This window comes from Amblyomma mixtum, chromosome 5 (assembly GCF_055824585.1).
Source record: "Amblyomma mixtum isolate Tamu chromosome 5, ASM5582458v1, whole genome shotgun sequence".
Classification (NCBI taxonomy): domain Eukaryota; kingdom Metazoa; phylum Arthropoda; class Arachnida; order Ixodida; family Ixodidae; genus Amblyomma; species Amblyomma mixtum.
In genome coordinates, this window is record NC_143016.1 from 46,479,314 (window position 1) to 46,504,086 (window position 24,773).

Genomic DNA, 24,773 nt, shown 5'->3' on the forward strand with positions numbered 1-24,773 from the left:
TTTTATTTGCGCCACATAAGCGAAATTACACGTATAAAGAGCTGTTAACAGTGGTTGAAACACTGCTTTTGAGAAAACAAATTGCAGTGATCGGCGTTAGAAAGAAAGGAAAAATGAATATAACTACACAAAAAAATCTTTAATGAACGATTTAAAGTCCTCGCTCCTATTTTTGACTGGTTTGGAAGCAGTTATTTGGTAGTCCTGCCTTGTTATAATTTTTCTGCACTCAGTTGTTGACGCTGAATTTTTTTGGGTCGAATCATTTGTTGAAATATATTTTGGAAGGGCCGCTTCAGGTAACGCAGAATCTTAGCCTTTTGATAGGTGGTAACTTAGAGCCGGAAAGAACACAACAGCTGAAAACAGGAAGCGTCAAAGTAACACTGCAGTGAGCTTGCAGCCCAAATTGGACGCTCGCTTTTAAAATAGTAAAGAAGTACAGAGGCAACATTTCAAGCGTCATGTGAGCAGGGCATGGATTGACCTGAGCGGTCATTAGCTGTTGCTCCTTTTATCCACTTTGAGCCTAGTGGCTGAGATTAACACAGTATAAAGACAATACCCGCTCGCTAGGGCCCGAAATTGTTCTCTGCGCACTGACACTGAGAAGACAACGAAAGAACGCGGAAAAATGTTCTAGAACATCTTGGATGGCACGCAGACTACCACTTGTTCTGTTTCGAGTTGTTAGCATTGCCTATTCGATTTCTCATTCTACTCTCATGGAGAGCTGACGTCCAGTTGTGAGTGAGCACAGATATGCGGGACAACAAGGAAATCACGTCAATTTTTCAAAACCGCTGGGCAGCGGGTGTGCAATTTGCCCTCTTTCGCGAGGTGTAGTCGCATCCCATGCATTACAAAGCTCTGAAGAGGTTAGGAGAAGAGTTTTTACAGACATTTTAAAGGTCAGGAGTGCTGGAGATGCTTAAGAGCCGCACTGTTGTGCCTGGAAGCGAGCCGGCTATCTGGGAACTTCTGAAAAGGGTGGTACGGTTACATGGCCGAATAGTTAGGTACTGCGTGGGCCGAAAATGGGAATACAATTTTGAGCTACGATTATTCCACCCAAGGCGCCCACGTTCCGTTGTGGTTCTCGGGAAAACTTGCAGGATCGATAGGATACGACACCGAAGGTATTGCAACTGCTCTGTACGCATCCAACCGCTTCTTCAGTGCAGAAACAACCTGTGAAAAAAAAAGACAAAGTGCGCACGTTGTATTAAGAGCACTAGAATGAGGGCCAAGCAGTAACATTTTTCTCGACTCAAGTCACTAGTAAGGCAGAATTTCGTCTACTTTTCGTCTGTTGAACCTCTTTCGGTATACATTTACAAGTGCTTATATCAATTTATTTCGAGATCAGTACAACCGGCCTGAGTGCACAATTAAAATCAGTCGGTAGGTGTCAAAATGATTAGCATTTCAAGAAAGTGATACCACCGCTGAGAATACAGAGAATACGCTGTCGTATACAGCTGTATTAAAAGATTTTTAGTAGGATAGATACATCTGTTTTTTTTTTTTTTACAGACCAGCTTTGTATACGTATGCATTGTTGCGCTCTTCAACCAGGCCATGGGAAAGTTTTCTAAACACAGGGCGCCAGGACTGCTGCTTGGTTTTCAGAACATCACCACTCCCCATCGACGTATTGGAAATCCGTCTATTAGAAGCATATACTGTCAGCTTTGCCTCAAACTCAATTTATGTTTTGCGTTTGGTGCTTGTGGAATGAAGAGGTTCATAATTAAAGAAAGCGCATCTTTGTTGTCTTTGATTTTCTGTTTCTTGATGCATATCAAGCATAATAAACTGTTTCCTCTTCCATTTTACTGCCGTCGCTGTAGCAGTCACGGAACTTCTAACAAGTAAGTCGCCGCAAGAAATACCAGATTCTTGCGCAGTGAAGTTATAAGTAGTTGCCACAGCATTGTCTGGTTTGAAAATTCGATAGCAAACACGATTCTTTGTTCTGCTTTATTTTTCCGGGTGCCTTGCATCGTTCTTCTTGATGACGTCACGGATCATATGCTTACGCCTTAGAACGGAAATGACAGTGTTGCCAAATGCGACACGCAATCATTTTGTACTTACGCAGCAGAATACAAAGGGATTGTGCTACCTACACTCATGATCTAATTGTTTTTGCGGCCGATAGCAAAGGCTTCATTGCTTGACAGCAAGCAGAGAGGCCATGCTTTCTACTTTAAGCTAGAAAGATTGTCTGTTCGACGCTTACCTCCGGAAGAGAGTTGGCCAGGTTGTTCAGCTCACATGGATCTTTCACGATATCGAAAAGGAACTCTGTGTCGTGCGGAGAAAAGTTCTTCCTGGTCCGATGGCCGCACGTTAGAGTGGCTCGTTGCCTCCAGCCCCTCGGAAACTTCAGCTGCTCTGTCTTGTACAGATTCCTCAGAACAGCCGCTGCTGTTGACTGGTGAAGCAGTTCGTCGAGGTTTTTGACAGGATGGCGATTTCCTGGAGTTCGGTAGCGACCACTGTTTTCGCCACGTTTGTCCAGGACTAGTTTGTAGCGCGAATCACGAATTCCTGCCACGAAGGAATCGGGGTCCATGGGATCGATGTTGTACAGCATATCAGTGCGAGGTGAGTGCCCTCCTGTCGACAGATGGTGCCACATGTCGACTCCGTCCACTTCTCCCAAGTCCGCCACATCACCTCCTGAAAGTGCAGGCCGGAAAAGGACATTTGAAGGTGTAGAAAAAAATAGCTGAAGGCATCAAACTGCTGATACTACACAAGTGTATCATGGAGCTATTTGTGCGGTTAACATAATTTTCGTGGAGACTAGCACTGGGCAAAGTATGACTGACGTAAAGAAGCTTTACATTTACCAACTTAAGGACATCCGCGGAAATAGTAAAGCGAAAGCGAAGCCTTCAAAACAGCAAAAGAAAAACAAAAAATGTTTTTTCACACGCTGGGCGCACGTGTTTAATTCGCTTTTGTGACAGAGCAACGACTGCTCACTTAAACAGCTATTGCTGAGTTGATTTATCTCGAACTGCTCTGCAATTTCTATACACCAAGGCTCAGCCGAAAGTACAGCCTTTGTCAGAAGTTTAGAGCCCATGGGGGTTTGCATCTGGGCCACACTGCTTTGCTCGTAATGCGCGCTCGGTGTCCCAAACCTCCTGAAGGTAAGATTTTTCGTCCGGCTCTCCCCGATGCGTAGGACTTCCATGAGTGCTATAAGAGCGCCACAATAGTGCTTTGAAGCAAACCCCCTGGGCTCTAAACTTTTGACAAAGGCTGTACATGCTTCGGTGGATGCTAATGAATAATTCCTTCCTTATTACAAATCTACTCCACCTGGAGGGATTCCCGTAAACATTCGACCAAGCACCGTTCCCATATCAAGCGCGTTGTTGGTCAGTTCACTCCCACTGCACCATATGCTGACTATTCCGGTTAGCTGACTTGGCGGAGCGAATGCCCCGTTGAGGCGGCAGTGCTTGGTTCGAAACCTGGACCTGGAAGAATTGTTCTTCTAATACGAAGATTTCGTGAAAGCTGTAAAGCTTTAGTATTAGTAGCGGTTTGTTATTTCAAAAAATACAAAAACGAGGAAGATATATTGCCATCAGTAGCAATAAGATATGCGAAATGCGCAGCGCCACTTCGTAGCGCACCGAAGGCACTTCGCACTTCGGCTTCAACGGCCACAGAACGCCACGCCATGGCTTACGACGCCGCGATGAGCAGCCAAAAGTGTCTTGCCCGTCCGCACCATGATCCCTACGCACCATCGCAAAGACTCAAATCGCCACCCCGCCCGCCCGCCCGCCCGCCCGCCCGCCCGCCTTTTTGTTAATCTACGTTCGAAGGTATATGAAGCACCCGCGATGAGCGCTGCCTGCTCTGCTTCCACTGCGATGAGTCCGGCAGCATCCTTCGGCACTGCTAACAAAGGGGAATTAGCCTCCACGGTTTTTATGGCGCACACCGACTACAGCCATGCGAGCTGCTATGCGACGTTGAATACTGGCTGTGTCACGCTGATAACCCGCAAGGGCACCACTCGAGGTTCTAGTCTTCGTCATCTACACGGTGTGCATCATCACGTCACAGCTAGCAGCCTCGGTGCGAGTGAGGTCCCCTAGGCTACGTAGAGGAAACTAAAGACCGAAACCACTGTAGGTATGTTTTTACTTTGCACCAAAACGCTGAAGATCCTCCACTGACGCTGGCTTAAGAGGACGCCGAATCAGCGACGACCATCTGCACACGAATACATCCCCAACCGCTACGCATCGGAAGTCTAAGATGACGAGTCCGCCAAAAAAGCCTGCATGACCCGACCGAACCCCGATTCCTATACCCACACACGCCGTCACCAAACTCCGAGGCCAACGCGCAGTTCGAGCCCTGATTGCTCAATTCTCGCTGTCTGACGACAAGAAAGCCGTCTGCACATTTCTGTACCTATGTGTTAATTAGAGACGGTTTGTCAACAATGTGTCACGCTTCGGCAGAAGCCCGATACCAGTTCGCAAAAGCAGAAATGCCGTTCAAGTGGAAAGCGCCGCAAGCAGAAACCTTCATTGAACTTCGGGGTATTTTACAGTCAGTCTTCTCCGGTTTATGGCCACTTTGACGAAGACGGCTAGGCCGAAATTTATGCCGATGCAAGCCGCCCTGGTTCAGCATACGCGAGTCGTTTTCTCTCAACTGCCGAGGCTAACTACTCCACGACCGATAAGGAGTGCCCCACCAGCTTTTGGGCGACATCGAAATTCCGCTCTTACCTGTATGGAAGACTATTCAAGGCAGTCAGCAATCACCACGCACTCTACTGGCTTGCCAGTTTGGCAGCCTCGCTCGTTAGAGCAGCGTCTTCAAGATACCGTGGTCAAGAAGTCTTGGCGAAAACAATCAGGGACAGGCTCCTCGTAACGAGCCCCCTTCGACGCGCCACCAGAAGATGATGACGGCGCTTTTTTTGGACCGCTGAGGGCTAGTGGTTTTGCACAGCAGCATTGCTTAGACCTTGAGTTACAACCTCCTATACAGTACCTGGAAGGCAGAACTTCCTCACCACAGCGAGTGTTGAAACGCCAATGGTGGACCATTGACCGCCAATGGTCGACAATACAGTGAGCCCACCGCGGTGCCTAAGATTTTAGAGCGCAGGATCCGATGTCAGAGTACGTTTAAGAATCTTAGGTGCTCTGAATTAATCCAGAACCCTCCACTACGCGACGTCCTTTGTAGGTCATGTGCTTCCTGGGGACATTAAACTCTGCAATTTACAATTTACTCGCAGTCCATCGAGCACTCGGTCGACGGCGGGAAAAAGCCTAAACAATGTCTTTAGGTTATTTCCTTAATCGTGCGCATATGTCGTGTGTGTTTTGGGTACTAACGGGCAGGCAACAAAGAAAAGCGATCAGTGCAACACTAACCGGCTAACTTGTACAGCGTGGTGAACCAGTCCGTGAGGTGCATGAGTTGATGGGACACCCTCCGTCTGTTAGCAAGCAGGGGACTCCAAACGAAGGCTGGCACCCTGGTGGAGCCCTCCCACACTGACCATTTCGTCCCGCGCAGTGGCCAATTGAAGCTGCGACTGGAGTGGTCGCCAAACGGCGTGCCACCGTTATCGTTGACGAAGACGACGACAAGGTTGTCCAGCATACCTTCCTCGCCAAGAGTCTGGACCACATTGCCCACAGACTGGTCCAGTGCGTCCACCATCCCTGCAGTGGGAAAAATGTGCACGCAGAACACGCAGGGTAACTGCATTACAGATAGCCTCAAGTGCGTTTTGCTATCCCACCTGTCGTTCGAGAAGAATAGCCGTTTTGGTGCGGGGATGTAGTAGCGACATTTTGGCGACAAGTGGGGAACCGCAGAATAGTGCCTTCTTCCTTTCTTTCTCTCGATGTCTCCTTCCCTCTTTGTCCCTTCCTTTCTTTCTCCCTTTCTTCCCTTCTTCCTTAGTTTCTTTGTTATGTAACTTATGTGCCGGGCTACTGGGAAATTAGTTTTTCAGGAAAGGAAATGGCGCAGTATCTGTCTCACATAACTCGGTGAACACCTGGTGGTGGTGGAAGAATTTAATGTCAAGCAATGAAGAGGGTGCAAACCCTGAACCCCCTCGCCTTACGTGGCACGAGGGAACCCTTAGGAGGCTGCCCATAAAGGGCAAAGAACATTCCTTGGGGGGCTAACCGCCTCAAGGCGTCTGCAATTATCCGGCACTAGTCAGCAGCAGCGGAGCAGGCCAGGAGAGTCTTCCAGTATGACACCGCCGTGGTAGGGGATGGACGGTGTGGGAAGGTAGGGCATGTGAGGAGGATGTGAATAAAGTCTCCGGTTTCCCGCAGAGCTTACAGGAGGAGAGGAATTGATCGAGGTAGCGGGCATGAAGAAGGATAGGGTAGGGAGCAGTACGGCTCTGGAGTCAGCGCCAGTGGGATGCCTGGGTTAGGGTTAGGGAGGAAGCCGCGGTGCGTAAACGCGCCGGGTATCTCGGTAGTGGGTTAGGATATCTCTGAACGTAAGCAGACACTCCTGTGATAGCGGAGTGGTCTATCTTCAGCCCGGAAAGTGAGAACTCGGGCGAACGAGTGGACCTCCTCTGGAGGCCTGTGTAGGAAGCAGCCATTGCGCCCGCTCTCATCTGCCACCTCTGCCACCAAAATCCTCTCAGACTCAAAATCAGCCCTGTCTGTGCAATACCGTCAAAGGCCTGATATCCCGCATTGCGGCTCGGTTTCTACGCTTCTGGCACTGGCACCCTATTCGCCCCGTAACCCTTACCTGGACCCCCGAACACGGTGGACACCTGAATCGCGCCACTCTAGTGGTTTTGCATTTCAGAAAAACACATGGCACTACATATAAACCCACAAAAAGGTGAGCAGGCAAAGGAAATTCCTCTTCTCTTCTTTTTCTGTGTATAAGTGTAGGGCCAGGTTATTTAAAAAAAATTCTTTCTTATTTCCACTAAAATTCTTGAGTACATAAACTATCGCCGTCCGGAGTGAATGCAGTGCCTTAGAACTATCGCTCCAACTTTCGTGCTGAGAAGGAGGGTTTTCGCTTCCACCAAGACTGCATCTTTTCCATCCTGCTCATTTCCACGATGGTATTTCCATCAAATATTTTCTATATTTTTCACGCTTTTACGCGTGCAACGAGTGGTGTCGATATGTGCTGCTCCGGCTTTCGTAAAAGTGCTCTGCACCTTACTCCTGCAAACAATTCAGTCGGTTTCAATCCAGTTTTCAGGACGTATGGATTCGTATAAGTCAGGTGACTTGGTTGTTATGCGTCTAGTGGCGCACACCACGAAAGTTTGGCAATAAGACGGCGTAGATGAAGAAAAAACGAAAGGAGAAAAAGACGGTTCGCGTTATTCGAGCAAGAAGTCACGTGCGACATAATCTGAGCTTTTTTTTTTTTGCAATGTTAGAAAGGTATTTTTATCATTTCGTTTGCATAGATAAGCAGCACGCAATCTCGACAGAAAAGTGAGAACAGATTCGTTAACAAAAACTCACCAGCATAACGCTTCCTCTCATCTTCTTCAATGTAAGAAAACTTGTCGACATTTTCCTTAGGCGCCTGAAGAGGGTCAGGACCTCCGGTCCCATGCGCTGCTTGATAGCTCATAAGGAGAAACATCGGCTGCAGAATGAACGAAAAACACACGCACTTACGACATGCGAGCGAGCAATGATCAGGATAAAAGGCCCAAATGGACCTATCGACCAATTGTCCATTCCCTGCATTGACGAATAGACAAAGGCTGTCGTGAACCAGTGTGATTACCTTATCCTTTTGCCTATTTCGGATGAGTTGCTGGGCCCTCCGGGTGTAAAGAGTGGTCGAGTACACTCCAGAGTCCGCCCAGTTGGGCTCCGTGCCTATCCAAAAGTCGAGTCCAGTGTGGTTGGCCTATGTAAACACACGACCAACAAAAGCTGGTTAGAGCTGTTAACAACGGTGAACTTCGGTCTTGATTCAAAGCCTAGTTATTTCGTTTTTTTTTTTTGTTTCACGATGATTGCTATTAGACACTATTTCAGGTAGCCTGTCTGACCTGTAACGAAGGCGCGCGCACAAAGGAACGAAAATCGTCGACGCGGACAAGGGGCGCGAACATGGGTAGACACGAATGAAATTCTGCCTAATTCGTACATCTGAATTGGCACGTCGTCAATAAGGAACATGCTGTTTTCCTCTTTGTCCATGACAGTAGGTAAAACGACGCTGTTCTGTTTTACAACGATGATGATGATGTAAACGTTTACTTAAAGCCACAATGAATTAGATTAAGGGAAGGCTGATCGGGTCCCTAGTCCGGTACACCTTTGGTAAAAGCCGCAGCCCGTGCTCTGACGACGAGGGCTCGTTGTTCCTCGAGATCCGAGCTGGACATGGCCGCCTTCCAGCCCTCCCACGTTGGCTGATTTATTATGTTAATACAGTTATTTGTTTGACAAGCCCATACAATGAGAAAAAGTATACGACTAAAAATATGCCATTTTTGTCCTAAATAGCACCTTGTACGCAATTCTCATCTGCATTTGTTTTGACATTGCATGTTTATTACGCCGCCGCGGTGGCTCAGCGGTTATGGTGCTCGGCTGCTGACCCGAAAGACGCGGGTTCGATCCCGGCCGCGGCGGCTGGAATTTCTTTGGAGGAGAAATTCTAGAGGCCCGTGTACTGTGCGATGTCAGTGCACGTTAAAGAACCCCAGGTGGTCGAAATTTCCGGAGCCCTTCACTACGGCGTCTCTCATAGCCTCAGTCGCTTTGGGACGTTAAACCTCATAAACCAAACCAAACCATGTTTATTACAGGCCATCGCTCGACAACTTTGATACTGGCGGTTTTTGTTCAATAATGAGGGTTAGGATTTATGAAGTTGAGTGTCCCAAAGCAGCTCAGGATATGACGGAAACAGTAGTGGGGGGCTTCGACGAATTTAGACCACCTGGGGTTCTTTGACGTGCACTGATATCACAGTACACATGCCTCAAGCATGACGCGCCCATCGAAATGCGACTGCCGCAGCCGTGACCACAGAATTTGTGCGATAGCCGCCTGCTGCCTGGCGTAGTCCTGCTGCCTGGTCTCCAGCCTGCTTTTTTCCTGCCTTGGCATTGAATTCAACCATCAATACACTGTACTGTGTTTTTACTTTTCTCATGGCCGATTCTGCGACTTAAGTGAATATTTCGACGATTTTGTCATCGCGGCTGGATTTAGGCGTGTAAGCATTAACCGCCTTTCGTTCCTACCTCTTATTAAGCCTAATTACTAAACTTGTCAGCTCCTTGTTTGTACTATGAACTCCTCTATGTTGCCAGCTATATCCCGACTAGGAATCCCGCATCGAGTTATCGTCTGTCCGTTAATCCACAATAGCATAATTATTGTATACGCCTCACCTGTCCTCCTAACCTTACTGAGCCCTATAACCTTCCATTTAATGCCCGCTAGTTCCTAGAACAGTACTGCTAGACTTGCATCACTGGATAAAGTTCTAGAGTCAAAATTTTGCCAGGTTCACTTCACAGCCAGGTTCACAGCCAGATCGTTCTTAGCAGCCTGCACTGCATCTTAGGTTTGACCGCCGTCTTGGTCAGTTGCTCCGCAGCCGCTGGGGAGTGAGGTCCGAGGGCTATTTGGTCATATAGGAGGTTGTGACCAAGTGCTACAAGAGAGTGGCCAAATCCTGTTCTGATGAGGGACTGCGTTGACAGCTCTGGTCATCGAGATCAGGCAGCACCCCAGGGCTGGTTAGGCAATTCCATCTACACGTGGAGGTTTTTTTCCTTTCTTTAAAAAAAAAAAGATTGATGAAGTATTGAGTAGCATCGGGATTCGAACCCCTGTCCCCTTGCAAGCGAGGTGGCCTTCTCGTGCTAGGCGGTCCTCTTTCACGTTAAAGAGAGGTAATTTTGTTTCTTTCTTGTTTAAACTTGATTGTTTTGTAACAAATGGCAGACGGGGCATCGAGACTCTACTGACTTTGACGTGCGCGGAAGCTGACGCGGTACGTGAAACCTACGAAAAAACTAATTCCTTCATTCCTACGACATATTAATTATACGAACATAACAGCAGTTTTTGCAAAGCAGCGCCTTAGGCCGCAAGGCCTAGCGGCGCTAGCTGAGAGCTATTCCAAGTTCCTGTTAACGATCTTAGAACTTAAAGAAGAAACCATCTTCAGTGCCATTATTTCACAATATGCTCTTTCGCCAATGTTTCAGCAACGACATGCTTCCCAGGCGCGTTGCAGGGATCCTTACGAATCAGAACAGTATGGTGATAATATCTATGCATATCGGCACGCGCAGATGACTTTGCCAAGCTTGTTCCGCTATTTGATTTGCACATTGGTAATGAAGCTTAGTATAGTTAACTCCATTCAACCGAGATTACTATTTATATTTGTGGTTCTTTCTGTTCTTTCGCTATTAATCGAGGCTGTTTTCTTTGTGTCTTGATGTCCCTTTAGAAATTGAACAGATACATTGCCAGAACTCTAAACTTCAAGACCGAAAAAGAAAGCAAGAAATATCGCCCTATCTGCACTGGGATTATCTGAGGTAAGTCGTCCTGACATCCGAATTGAAGCTTGTTAGAGATTTCGGCTTACATACCATGGTGTAAGAGTGGCTATAGTAATCTTCTTCTCCGTAGTAGTAGCCGTAAAAGGTGTCGAAACCCCGGTATGTTGGTGTGGCGGCTTTGGTGTAACAGCCAAGATGCCACTGTAAGAAGAGATGAGTATCAGTGCATATGGGATTATCCAGAACATCGAATTTATTGGCATGTATACTACACATCGCAGGATACCTTTTAACATGGAGCACATCCCTTGTATTGGTACTGAATATTCAGCTTCTTTAGTTTTCGTAATCGGAGTAAGAGACCTTTCATCCAAACATTTTATCGAAACTTGCATACAACAGAGATACATTTTATAGCAGCGTAGTCAATCAAAGCACGTTCAACACCTGACGAAAGGGTTCACACAGGAGTACCGCAACACTTCAGCTCAAATAATATTTCAAAATGCTCTTAATTGTGCGCTGAAACGATCGAAAGGTAATCCTGCACAACAATGAGATTTGAATACGGAATGAGTTATGCGATGACAAAATTCTTGTACATGCACGCAATAGACTTATTCACACAGAAATCATGGAACTAAGGAACTGTGCAGCCCCCCTCCCCGCAAAAAAGAAACAAACAGTGCCCATATGCTTCGATTATAGTTCCCATCCGAGCTAGACTAATGGTAACCACCGGCAGTGGTGCTGGGTTTTAAAATTTATTTTTCTAAATGTTTTTTCCTGTTTTGCAAGAAAGTAGTTGCGCCCAGATATTCCCTGGGAAGCATTCTTCCCTGTTCGGGTTAAAATGATCCATATACATAACTGTGTTTCCTATCAGTTTGTGGAAAGTAAACGCAAGCATCAAATCCTTTGCAGGGAAGGTCTAGCTCATTTTAGGAGCGTTCATAGGCACAGGTAGCCGTACTCTGGTACTGCGAGGTCACGCCGAAGGTCATTCTCTACTTTACAATCATAGATCCCCGGGGGGTCCTCATAGCCCTCCTGGCGCAATGGTGCAGTGGTTAAGAGATGCGCCACTGCCCTGCGATGACAGGTGCTCTCGGAGGTGGGCCCTCTGTTGAATCTTTTTCATCGTCTTCGCTGCCCAGCCACTGAAGAAGAGGATTACCACTGGGAGTGCGCGCAAGGGGACACACGCAAGAACGTTCTGGACGCCATTTTGGTTTAGTGTGCATTCATTAAAGCCTTCAGTCTTTGGGTGCCTGCCCGTGGCCCAATCACAACAGCTTGTGCGGCCCAGGTTGCCCTTCGCGAGCGACTATAATCATTAACTGTCACTTGCCACAGTGGGCAGTTTGCTCACTATCGGGTGGGCAGGTTATAATGGCGCCGCAAAGTCACGTCACCTAGCTTGCTCCTCTGCTTCCTAGGTTGCTCTCTGGGCACCTCTTGCCAGAGTCATGATCATGATTTTTCGATCAAAATGCCGAGAACGCCGACACCGGATTTTCCGGACAACGGTTTCGTTAACGCTATTGTGTTTTTTTTTTCTAGGCCTGAGCGCTGTTCTTTTATTTATTTTTTTCAAACGAAAATCCATTTGCAATGGTACAGTACGCACAATGCTCTAGATCCATAGCCAGAGGCTAGTTTCGGGTCCATCACAATAATGCACAATTTAAATGCGGCACGCGAAGACGACACATGCGTTCATAAAGTAAAAGTCACATTCTCAACAATTTAGAGATAAACTAGAACAAGCGTACACAATACACACGTCCTCACAAAAAGAAAAACAATACACTATAACTTTACATCTTCATCAGGAACATTTTCAAAGATTGCCCAAAGTTTCTTTTCAGTTTAATATCGTCAGGTATACCATTCCAAATCAAAACTCCACTGAACTCTATTAGTCTTTGCCCGTAACTATTGCGACACACTGGTAAGTTGAAATGTCTGGCACTAGCCACCCTAGTTTCCCTTTTAGGTCTGATAAATATGCTATGCGGAAGTGGCTCATTAATTTGTAAGATTTGGTGAATTGTCTGCGCTACCTTTAAAGTGAATATGGAATGAAAAGGCAGAATACGGGTTGTATTAAAGAGCGGTTTGCTAGAGTCAGATAATTTTGAAGAAGTAATAATTTTTACCGCCCTCTTCTGTAACCGGATTACAGGTTCGAGATATGTAGGATACGTGTTACCCCATGACCCTATGCAATACATTAGTTGGCTCTGTATAAAAGCAAAGTAGAGTATGCGAAGGATTGAAAAATCGAAATGTTCTCGCGCTTGCAATAAAACATGACATCCATAAGCTAACTTTGTGCAAACCTGTTCTACTTGATTTTTCCAGTGCATGTCAGAGTCAAAATGTACACCAAGATATTTGAAATTATTTACTCTTTGTAATGACACGCTATTTAAATACAATGCAACATCCTTGTAGTTTAACTTTTTTCCCCTTGAACTAGAATGTGAATGAAGGTAAGATCTTTGCAAATGAAAAGTTAATTTATGGTTACCTTCCCAACGAGGTGAGTTGCGTAGCCCAGCTCTTTGAGGTACTGAGGCAATATTCGCATGTCCAACTGGAGGCTCCGAGGCTCACCGTTTTTGATCGGGTATCCCTGTATGCCTAAACAAAATATATACAGCGAGAGAATACAGCGTTTAATCTTCGTGATGGGGAAAGAGGCGTTACATATGCTCTTCATCAAAACTCAAACCTTTCAACAGCGGCGTCTGGTTTCTTACTCGGCTGTTTCACAACATAGTACCCCAGTGAGACGCCTGCATTGTAATTAAAGCCTTCAGTCCTTGGCGCCTTCAAAGAGCCCCCTCCCCCCCCCCCTCCCCTCCCCAAATTTATTTTTCTTATTCTGCCGCTCTTTGTACGGATGCTGTCGGCTTATGTGTAGCGTAGATATTCAACAATCGTTTAAAGTCTGGCAAAGCTTCACATTGCCTTGCTTTTCGCAGTCCTATAGACCGGAGGCATCTTGAGCAGAACGGAAATAAACGAACGTTCTATTAATGAAAACACAGGCTCACGCTTTAGAGACACGGCCTCGACATAGGTCCTCAACCGGTACTCTGGAGCGGAGCGAAGACGACTGGTTACTTCACTAAGAGGTTCACTAAGTTGGACGTTCATCCTTTCATATATGGTGCTTCAACATTTCTATAAGTTTTCGTCTCATTCACTTCGAAATATCGAGACCGCCTTGCTTACTCTGTTGTGAGAATTGAAAAATTATCAGTTTGAATTGGCCGCAGTCTAACTGTATAATCTAGTGACATGGCTTTATTTGTATTTCAATCATTGCTCCTTAATTAGCTGCCAGCTAAATAATTTATTTCGAGCTCATGTCATATCGGTGACTGTTGGCTCCGTCAATCATGTAATAGGCTTTAGTTTTGTCTTACCTCGTTACGTACACACCCCCTTGCTGCACTGCCTTGAATATGCGTAAAAATAAATTACGCACTTAACTGCCACTCATGCCTCTATTTAGTAGAAACTTTCAAGGATCTTAGGACTTCAGCCCTTTTAAGCACCATTAGCTCTCATTTACAGTGGTTGCTTCTTGTTTCTCGGGACCTCACCCATTCGTATCGGGTAACGTCCAGTCATGAAAGCCGCTCTTGAAGGAGTACACGTAGGCAGGGTATAGAATGTATTCAGTATGACGCCGTCTGCTGCTAGCGTATCCAAGTTGGGAGTGGGAATTTGAGACGAGCCGTGGAAGCTCACATCGTCCCATCCCTGAAAGAGAAAGCGATGAGTGTTGAGCATTAGAATTGAGACCTCTGCAGACAGCTGCATGCTATTAAGCGACAGTAACTTTGAGGACCCTTTCCGTTCCATTCCCTCATATAAACTCCGGCAGTAGCATGCCGAAGCGTGATTGTTTTTCAAGCATTAAGAGACAGAGAGGTTTTGTCTTATTCTCCAAACGTGCGAGAGGTCGGTTACAGAATTAGGACACCAAGCTCAGGTTTGGTTGCTCAACGGCAGCGCCGCTTTTCTCCCCTGGCGGCGAAACGCCGCGACGCCACCAGAGCAGCTGCTCTCCTAGCTTGGAGTGCACGTGCGACTGGCGAGTTGCGCGAGGCGCTATTTTCGCGATGACAGAAGCGGTGCCGCGGAAGCAAAACAGAGGTACGAGCTACTGATGCTTCGTGGGCTGCCAAGACTGTATACGGAACACTATAGGACGAGATACACCTGCGCAATTATACCGATTCCAGGACAAGCGCTACGAGAAAGCAAGGGGAAAAAACGTGGGCCGTCGCAAAAAGGGGTGAATCAAGTACTGGCTATTTTACGTCGCTTTCTGCTCTGTCTGTTGCAGTTTCTAGCTTTCTTTCGTCTTTACCAACTGAAGTAGTGGGTAATAGAGGGCATGCACACGACTCGGCTAATTACTGCACACATTCACGGCCGTCTACCTGCAGGAGTAAAGTAAAAGTAGAATTTCGACTGCGTGGCGGGAACATCGCTTTTTGATATCTCATATTTTATCGGACGAAACCCTTCTTACTTACCGCTATCTTTAATTCCTCAGTAAACATGTGTCAAGGAAGTTTAATAAGTAGTATGGCATGTTGGCCTATTTGAGTGACGTTCATTTTGAAGGGAGAACGTCACGCGATCAATGGACGAGGGACTGCGTGTTATAGTGCGTACGCCACATCCTTCGTCGACTATCCTCATTCGCGCTATGTTGACCTGTCACAACGCGGTTTAATAAGCTAGGTTTGCGGCATTGCGGCCGCGTATACGTTGTGATAGGCCCAGCGCCATACAGTTTACGAGTCGAGATCGCTGTGTAATTATTAGAGTCGAAACAGACTGGCATGTAATGTCCACCAACGATGGCTTTTTGTTAAGTTGCATTGTTTCCCCATTTGGTTGCTTCGTATTAACCTGTACATGGTACTGAAAAATTACTCGGTTCTTTCACAATTTCTGCCTTCGAATGTCACACGCGCGATACAACAGCGCCCCTGTGGTTGGGGACGACTCACCCGGAACATCACAATCGTGCAGCAGGCTTTACGAGTGCAAAGCTAATATTTTCGCAGAAATGAAGGTTGAGCATTGCGTAAGAGCTGAAGTAAATGAGAGAAGCAGTACGCCTGGTTTCGCACAGTTTAATGTTCATCAGCCACACGACCCAGCGAGCGGGTTATGTCCCAGCGCACAGACAACGCATGTCCTTACCATGTTTTCAGTCGGCTAGCATGCTTGGCCATGCAGAAACAATTTTTGTTCCTCAGCTCCACATAATTTCTTTCCCGAATGTACATCTATAGTTTGCTTTAGTAAGGTAGTAACAAAAAAAATCAAATATATGTGGCATGCGAATACCTACAACTACGATCAACGGATCGCCGTGCCATTTCGCAGCGCTGATAGTATTTCCATATTTTAAGCATGTAATTAAATTGCCCAAATACCTTGAGGCATACGTCCTACACGATGTGATCGCTTAGTATTTTGCTTGTTTTAAGCGTATAGCTAAATTTGCGACACACCTCGAAGTATACGTCCTACAGTATGCTATCGCTAACTACTTTGCATATAATAAGCATATAATTAAATAGCCGACATATCTTGAGGTATACGTCCTGCATGATATGATCGCATACTTGAGTGTCGCGCATTTTGCACTCAAACGTACAGCCTTAGTCAAAAATATTAAGGCCACAGCAGTCAGCTGCAGCGAAATGAATGTTCGTAGAATGCTTCGTGTAGCGGATTATTCAAAACACCAGTCAAGCAGGAAGCTCCTCTACCGCAACAAGGAACCTTCTCCTAGCATTTCAAGGTCATCCGGTCTTTAATATTGCCGTAATGACTCTGTTATGCGGCTGAAACGAAAAGCCTTTGGCCTTAAGACTTTTCACCTAGACTGTACCTCGTCGTCGACGTCAGTCGTCTGCTCGACAGAGTAGACGTGACCAAAAAAAGTTTCTCACGTTTAATTAGATGTGCTTGGCTGATATGCATGTCAGCCCGGTGAATCTTCTTGGAGATGCAATGCAGGCAATACATTGCGATCCGCTGGCACGCCAGCGCGAGCGCTTACACGTGCAAGAAAACACGTGACAATATTACGGCGCGACGAGCGAGCTCAGCGGTCAACGTCCCAGCTTTTACTTTTCTGCCATAGACGACGCTCCTGCTCACAGCAGCAGCGCCACTCTGCGATGCTTTGGGAGCCTATAAGCGTCCATATTGGGCTACCAAAAACATTTATACTTTATGCGTGAGCTAGGTAGATCTTTGAAGTGAGAGAGAGAGTTTCGCATATGGCAAGCCAGTCTGTGCAGAAACGCTCCGTTCCTCACTAGTGTCACGTGCCATCGGAGAGCCAACTGTATTAATAAATCCAAAGAATAAACAAACAACAGCTTGAGTACCCTTTGATCTATATGAAGAGTAGTACCGGCTCATAATCATTCTTACCATGTCATCAGCGAGGATGAATAAGATGTCAGGCTGCGGTTTAGTGCACAGCACCGCTTTCAGGGTCGACAGAAAAACCATAAGATAAAACATTCTTCTTCCTGTGGTCCTAAGGAAGGAATGGAAATAATATGTTGTCAGACGGCAGCGGGTCGTGTACTGGAGTATTTCGCTGGATAATCTAATATTTTTTCTCAAACTGCGGTTCAGACGTTTGCCATCACTTTAAACCTCTCCTCAAACGAGTTTGACTAGTGGGGTCTTTTCTTTCCACAGCAGCAACACAGTTCAGCTACACAAATGAACTTCTACAACCACTAAGCCAACGTGCGAGGACTGTCCTGAATTCTTGAGAAGGGCGCGATCAGGCCATGTTCCGCCTCTGAAGTACGGCTGAGCTGACACACGACTGCTAAGGACGGACAACACCGGCACTGGTGGGGCTTCAATTTACAAGTCTGCGCATTCTCTTCAAAATGCGTGCCATAGAATGTGGACAACGCTTGGCTATACTTATACGCTGTGATCTCACTTCTTGTCAGTTTTTCTGCCTTACCGGCGCGTCATAGGCTTGCTGTTCCCGCACAGTCGCACAGAAAGGGCCTTAACAGGAAAAACACTTCCATTAACAATCTGATGTAACGAAGCCTCACTGCCAGAGACGTATTTTTTTGAGCTCGCCATCCACAGATGAGGGGTGTTGTCTCTGAAGTACTGCACCTTCGTCAGTTCACTAGCAGGACAGAGTTATACATCAAAACATCAAAAGCTTTCTGCGAAAACCCTGCCCCTACACGTTGTAGTCATGGTTGCTCCTTTGTATACAATAGTGTGGCTGGATGCAAGTCACTCTTTAACAGCTTGGCCGGTTGCGGCGGGCGTGAAACGCAACGTGCACTGAAAGAGGCGGCATATGTGTGACGCAGGCGATTTGAGTGTATTATCGATGATATGCGTCATCAGATCCGTCACTTGGAGACTTGATAAGTTGCAAGTCTTCATGAAACCAAATGTTCTGATGTTGAGGAAGGACCAAAATGTTTGAGAATCTTAGGACAAATCTAAATCTCAGTACTCGGATTTGGAAGTCCTCGCCTTTCTGTTGCATGGTGCACATGCGAACCGAGTCATAGTAGAACGAACGTTTTGAGGAATGAATGCGTGAGCTCGTAGGCAAGTTGGTGTATGTTGAGCCTCTGTGCGTCCGTCTGTAACCATTTTTTGTTGGGTGTGCGTCTTTATGTTTCTGCCGATACCCCTTTTTCAAGTTCAATAAAATATTGCAAACAGGGTAGATTTTCTCCACTTCTGCAGTCTTAATAGTGAAATGTTTAAATGGCCCTTCAAGTAATGCTGAAATAAACAATGAATAGTATAGATCAGGTAGTGTATTTCTATATGCTTTATGATTTGCGAGAAAATGAATGTGGCTCTAATCGAGGATTTATTTAGTTTGATGGAGGTTAGCGACCTGTAAGCAGTACTTTCGCCAGTCTTCTAAGACAGTAAATGTGGTTTCTTAAGCATTCGTAACAATAGCTCCTCCCATGAACATGCTGCAGACTCACACACTGCGCTTGGCGCGCATATAAAGCAACACAAGAAACTCAGGAATATGGGGGGGGGGGGGGGGGCATAGAGTCACGTAATTAAGCACGAAATGTCTTAAACTGGAGGGAATCAGTTCTCAGACAAGTTCTTGCAGAGTTAAGCGGTTCAAGTAGGGTCCTAGCCAGCAGGTCGAAAATACATGGTCTGCAATCGAAAGTTAATGAAGCAATTTACGCGCCCTTTCATCGAGACGGGGCTATCGAATCCCGAGCTCCAACACGAGTACCCTGCCGATCGTGTCATGAGTGCAGAAGCTTATGACGTCGCCACTTATGAGCCGTGCGTTCGCAGGAGAGACTGCTGTTCGTGTGCAAATAAATACGCTTAAACATCTGCCGGAGAAAGATTTTGATAGCGACCATATACACGACAGGATAAACACAGCACTGGTCAGTGCCATACACAATATCGACTGATTTCAAGTGTAGTTCTACTTCTTGGTTTCCCAAGTACGCAGTAACTCAAGCGCCTGAGCTACCATGTAGTTAGTGAAAAGCGGCAATAAATTTCATTGCTAAAGCTGACTGTAAATTTAGAACATAGCGTGCACTCTCCTCACCATGCCGCCTGGAATCAAGTCGCACTACTCAGAGGTGAACAAAAGGGCGGTCTCCATAGCGGAAGGCGCAAAGAGAAAGAAAATAGAGTCTATGTGTGGGCTTACATACATACTGGCTTAGCTAAGGGGTCGCGAGTCCTGCTCTTCTCACACAGCGACGTCTCCCATCTGTTCTTCCTTGGAAGCTGTACAGCAACTCTGTAGCCGCGCCGTCGTGACCATGCACTTGTCACGCCTAGCGCAAAAAGTACAGCGAGCAAGTCAGCCTTCCGCGACTTGCTCTCTCCCAATGGGGCAGCTGCACCTGGCCATATACGATTGAGTGAGCTGGTAACAAGGAACCTTTCGCGCCCATCTACAGGGTGAATGTTTCGATCACGCGAACAACACGTATGGAGGACTTCGGCGCATATGGCCAGGGCTTTACGGCAGCCGCACGGTTTAATCCCTTTGTATTCCCCTTGGCCTATGCCGCGCACATATGGGGCCCGTGCCTCGAGTCGCACTGGCTCGCATCGTAACAGCGCAGAATAGGAATATATGGCGCAACGCGACGCTAGAGTTGATTCCATTTGAACCGTGGGACAACGTAGCATTCGCGTAGTAACCGCGCGTAGTACCTGGGCTGGACGAATTGCCCACATCAATATTCTGACCCGTACTTTCCATAGTTGTTCTTTGGAGTAAATAAGTGGTGAAGATTGTGATTGACCTGCCACAGTTTCAGGATTTTTTTTTTTGAAAATCCGCACTGTGCTTGCGATATCTTTGAAAGACCTGTGAAAACAGAGGAAAGAAAGGCTTGAAGAATCCTATAAGGGAATCTGATCACCACTGCTTCGAAACATCATTCGCTCTAACAAATGAATATCTGTCTCTTCGGGGGTATGTTAACCGGTGTCCGGCATCAAAAATCGCATTTATTGCTGAAAAAAAAGATTTAAATCAGAAATTTCCGCCCTACCCCACTCGATTCAAATTCGTGACGGCCGCACGAAGGAGTGGCTGCTGCTGTGCTTCGAAGTGACCGATGGTGAATGGCTCCTGGTCTCCGCGCGAAAATTGAGTGCCGGCGCAAGCACTTTACTTCTGAAATCGGCCAGTGATGACGACACGTGTATTGAGTTTCTTAGCGCCTTCTAGCTTATTTAAAAGCACTGTTCTAGGTAAGAGTTCTCTCTTTGTCGTTTGAATGCGGCAGTCTATCGGTAGAGGCCAGCTTCAGTTTGTCTTGAGTTGTGTTTAAAGTAATGTGTTCCCTACACCGTGCATCCGTTACTTTCCACACGCATTCTCCCAGCCCGATCTGTGCTCTTACATAAAGCTGCACTTTTCAAGTCATAATGCCCTATTATGGAGCATCTTACTGAGATCAAGACTGTCCTCCAGTATTCTGTACATCAACGTTCCTAGCAGTGCCTCCTAAATAGCACACAGATCAAGAAAGGACATTGGCGACTTACGGTCAGCTCTGCCGATTACGCTATATAACTGAGTTTCGGTAACGAGTCTAAAAGAGCGCACCATTTCCAATACCTCTCAGCGCAATTTAAAGGCACGTTAAGGATACTGTTGTCAACGGCCCCTCCCAAGCGGCGTCTAGTATGAACGATGTTTTGCAAAGGATGAAGTTCCAGCCCCTTCACTCGCTCTTCCACTCACCCACTGAAAGCACTGGCCATACTAAAGGAGTGATTGTGTCCAGTTGTACTCTGCGCGTAGTCACACAGGCGGAGATGTTCTTTGTTTCGTCGACCTCCTCTAGCTTCTGTCCATAGCATCTGGCGTCACGCATGGTTTAATCGAACGGCTGCTCGCTTTATGAGAAAGCGACTCTGGCTTTATCAGAAAGTAGATTGAGGTTGAAAGTAACCTCGCCCGCTCCACTAAAGTACCGCGGGTATCAGTCAGATCCACACGCACAGGAAGCAGAATGTGCTTTACGCAAGCCAATGACGGCTGAACAAAATTGAACGGCGTTGCAAGACACGCCACTCAGAAACTTTAAATGGAGCGTATTCGCAACCGTACACCAGGTGTCCCGTATATTACGACGGCGGCACTCCCGCTATGCAGGTCGTGAAACATTTTGATAATGCCAACGAGTCCTTTCTACTCCCGTTTATTTCATGATCTTATTAAAGAATTCTCCCGACCTCAACTTAATACCTTTTCAGCGGTGCCACTGGCAAACTGCTGAGGAATATAGCTGTATTCTTATTTTAGTTCGAATGCATTAGAACTCCTATTCAACCGCGAAGCCGGCGTAGAAGAGGAAAGTGGCTACACAAAACCTCATGACTCCCCAGGGTAAGCCATCAGATAGTCAAAGATGCTTGAGGGTAGTCAATAGATGCCGATAATTCATAGGGGATAGACAGCAAGAGGTAAATGATAACTAGCAGGCACTAAGTACAAATTAGTATACGCTAATAATAGGTATTGTATTCTAATTAATAGTTTATGGGCACTAATTTGTACTTAATCTGCCTAACCATTATTCAAAAGCACGGGAAACGATTTCGCATTAACCGCAGATAAGGGCCCTAAAAAAACCTTGTAAGTTTATTTGAGTTCGTTCCCTTCATACAGGCTGAGGCGAACACATTAGAACTGCAATGTTTACAAGATATGTAACGTGCGCAAGAAGCTTCATTTAGTCATTTAGTACAAGCCACTAAGTCGGCTCTTAAAAGACCCTTCCATCCTTCGGGAACACTATACCAACGGTGGCGAACAGATTATTTTTTGCCGAAGTCGTACCGTCCGCACATTAAGAGAGAGTCATCAGTGGCCCTTAGGCATTCCAGCCTACCCAAAGGCTTAAAGCTTTCCAGCTTTGATGGCAGAATTATGACGTGGCATACATGGGTGGTTAACAGCGGGAAAAACAATAACGACGAAGGAAGAGAGAACATGACGAGCGCTCAGTTAACCTGGCGGCGAGAAAGGCGATGCCCGGTGGTGATCCGGCTACTGATTTTAATCCGGCTACTACTTTTCGGGAGATCTCTCTCCTGTATCAAAACGCTCACGGCCGATACCCACCCCCCTGTGAAGGCCTCAAGAAGGCAGAGGAGCGTTGGCTTCTTCGCCTCTACAACAACACGGTACTGTGCCCGGCAGTGCTCAAACATTTCAATTCGGCCTTTTCGGGCGAGTGTCCACACTGTGGGGAAGTGTTTACGGACACGTATCACATGGTGCGGGCATGCCATGCCAATCCTGCTTTCCCACCCCACCCCCACCCCACCCGAGAGGACTGGGAGGCTGCCCTGCTCGCCTGCTCAACTCTCCAGGACCAACGAGCCCTGGTGACAAGAGCCCGGGCCGCCGCGGAGGCCACAGGGGTCCCGGACTAGGGATCCCTCCTAGTGATTATGAGGGCCGGGCCCTTCAGGCACGGTCCAAGCAATACCTCTCTTGTACATAGTATAAATAAATGTTTTACACCACCATTACCACCTCAGTTAACCACCCAAGCATGTGAACTAACCAGCTAGCCCAGCCTGCAGTTCTTACGCGATATATGGTAGTACAAGCGTGGACAATAAACTCATGAATAGTCACACACCTACACTAACATACAAGGTATTAAAATCTTAGTGGTTCATGCGTCCCTGATGAGGTTTGAAGAATGAGAATGAGTTGATTAATGCAATGTAAAAAAATATCTCAATGGTTATGCAGGCGAAGGCCCCATTGTCCGTAGACTGTACAGAGGCATCCTGCTGCAGTAGCAATAATACCGTTTATATAGTTTCTCACATCCTACAAATATTACGAATAAGGAACATAGAAGAAAGGAAACTTCGTTACGCGAAACGCCGAGGTGGAACTACGCTCCTCGCCATGAACATACTGAAAATCAAAGCATCAGCCAGTGATCAAGCTCAACGTAAAGCTACAGACCCTTGCTTAAAGATGGAAAGGAGACTGCACACGAAATAAGTCCGCCAAGTTTTCGACCAAGTTTGACGGTTGCCGACATTGATGGTAATAAAGTAGTAGCCGTTAGTTTTGATGGCACTGATTTTCAACCTGTGCAAATATCCTTTGTCAAATTGAACTGGGTGGCTTGCATGTGTATGAGCAGAAAGCTGCCTCTTTTGCAAAGAGCAAAGTACGCCGTAGTAGGTCTTTCGAGACACATTACGGTGGCTTTCTCCCTAGAGCCACTAAAAGATAAGCACTAATTTTCCATATCACCAGTGCTCCGAAAAGCGTGCCTACCCTTTTTTACTTGTAAACTGGGCAGTATGACTCTTTTCCTGTCGTCAGCCCTACCAGTCTCTCGAGGGTGAGTGGTCCTGTCATGTTTACCCCTCTGGAGCTTTGCTGCTCTGGAGCTGTTTACCCCTCTGGAGCTTTGAGCCCTTCACTACAGCCTCTCTCATAGTCTCAGTTGTTTTGAGACGCTAAACCCCATAAACCAAACTTATCTGTACGTCAGCCTTATCGATTTGCTAGTAAACATGCAATGGAAATGAAAACTGTGGAGCCCTCCACTATATCTGTTATTCTTTCACTGCCACCTTCCGTTTTTCTCTTACGGTGAGGTTCGAGTGTCCACCTAGATATGCGAGACATTTACTGCGCCATTTCCTTTCCTAAAAAAAAATTTTAAATTTTCAGATTGAAAACTACTCCAATAAACCTTACGAGGCTGTTGACTGAGAAAAAAGGCAGAAAGGGAAACGATTTTTCAAACTCCCGCCAATATGGACCATGTCAAACTACACCCGCGCTTCTGTCACCAGCCGCGCTGGCTCAGTGGTTAAGGCGTTCGTCAACCGAGCCGGAGTACCTGGGTTCGAACCCGACCGCGGCGGCCGCGTTTCGATGCAGGCGAAACTCAAAAAGCCGCCCGTGTGCTGTGCGATGTCAGTGTACGTTAAAGATCCCCAGGTGGTCGAAATTATTCCCGAGACCTCCACAACGGCACCTCTTTCTCTCTTTCTTCTTTCACTCCTACCTTCCTCCCTTCCGATACGGCGCGGTTCAGGTGTCCGCCGAGATATGTGAGACAGATTCTGCGCCATTTTCTTTCCTCAAAAACCAATTTACCCGCGCGTCTGAAAACACACAGAACTCTAAGGAGGCTTAAGAGCGAAAGGAAAAGTACGCTGAATGGTTTTCTAGATTTTCTGTTGTATTCAGGAAGCAAAAATATGGTGCGTATTTGCGTCACTGTCTGTTTGCCGGCACTTGAAGCAAGTTGCACTGCATGAGTCCCGCCGTCCTACAAAAGGCTAATGTACATGGACGTCACGCAGCGCGCTGGCGTTTTGGCATTTTGCCTTTATCGAGATGCGGCAAAAACGTCAAGCGAGAGCGGCACAAAAAGTTGATTGATCTGAGCCAAATAGCTTTGTTCGCAGTTTCACTCATGCTTTTTATTTCGGTTACACTGCGAGCGTTCCTTTTGTACGGGGAGAGCTAATAACCTCACCCAGACATTTGAAAGGGCATTAGCTTGTGCAGTCAATGGGGATTGATCGTTCACCTGAATATTCAAAAGGCGAATTACCAGACCGGTAAAAAAACACAAAA

At 46.6% G+C, this 24,773-nt stretch overlaps 1 protein-coding gene across 1 annotated transcript; it reads right to left on the reverse strand.

The window, feature by feature from the left end:
• Positions 1-1,062: 1,062 nt before the first annotated feature.
• Positions 1,063-17,143, reverse strand: LOC149341981 (arylsulfatase B-like). The gene is made up of 9 exons (XM_089544286.1): positions 17,051-17,143; positions 14,182-14,341; positions 13,098-13,210; positions 10,652-10,762; positions 7,807-7,932; positions 7,536-7,662; positions 5,433-5,726; positions 2,246-2,688; positions 1,063-1,191 (listed from the first exon to the last, which is right to left on the reverse strand). The coding sequence occupies exons 1-9, from the start codon at positions 17,141-17,143 to the stop codon at positions 1,063-1,065; spliced, it is 1,596 nt and encodes a 531-aa protein (XP_089400412.1).
• Positions 17,144-24,773: the final 7,630 nt, after the last annotated feature.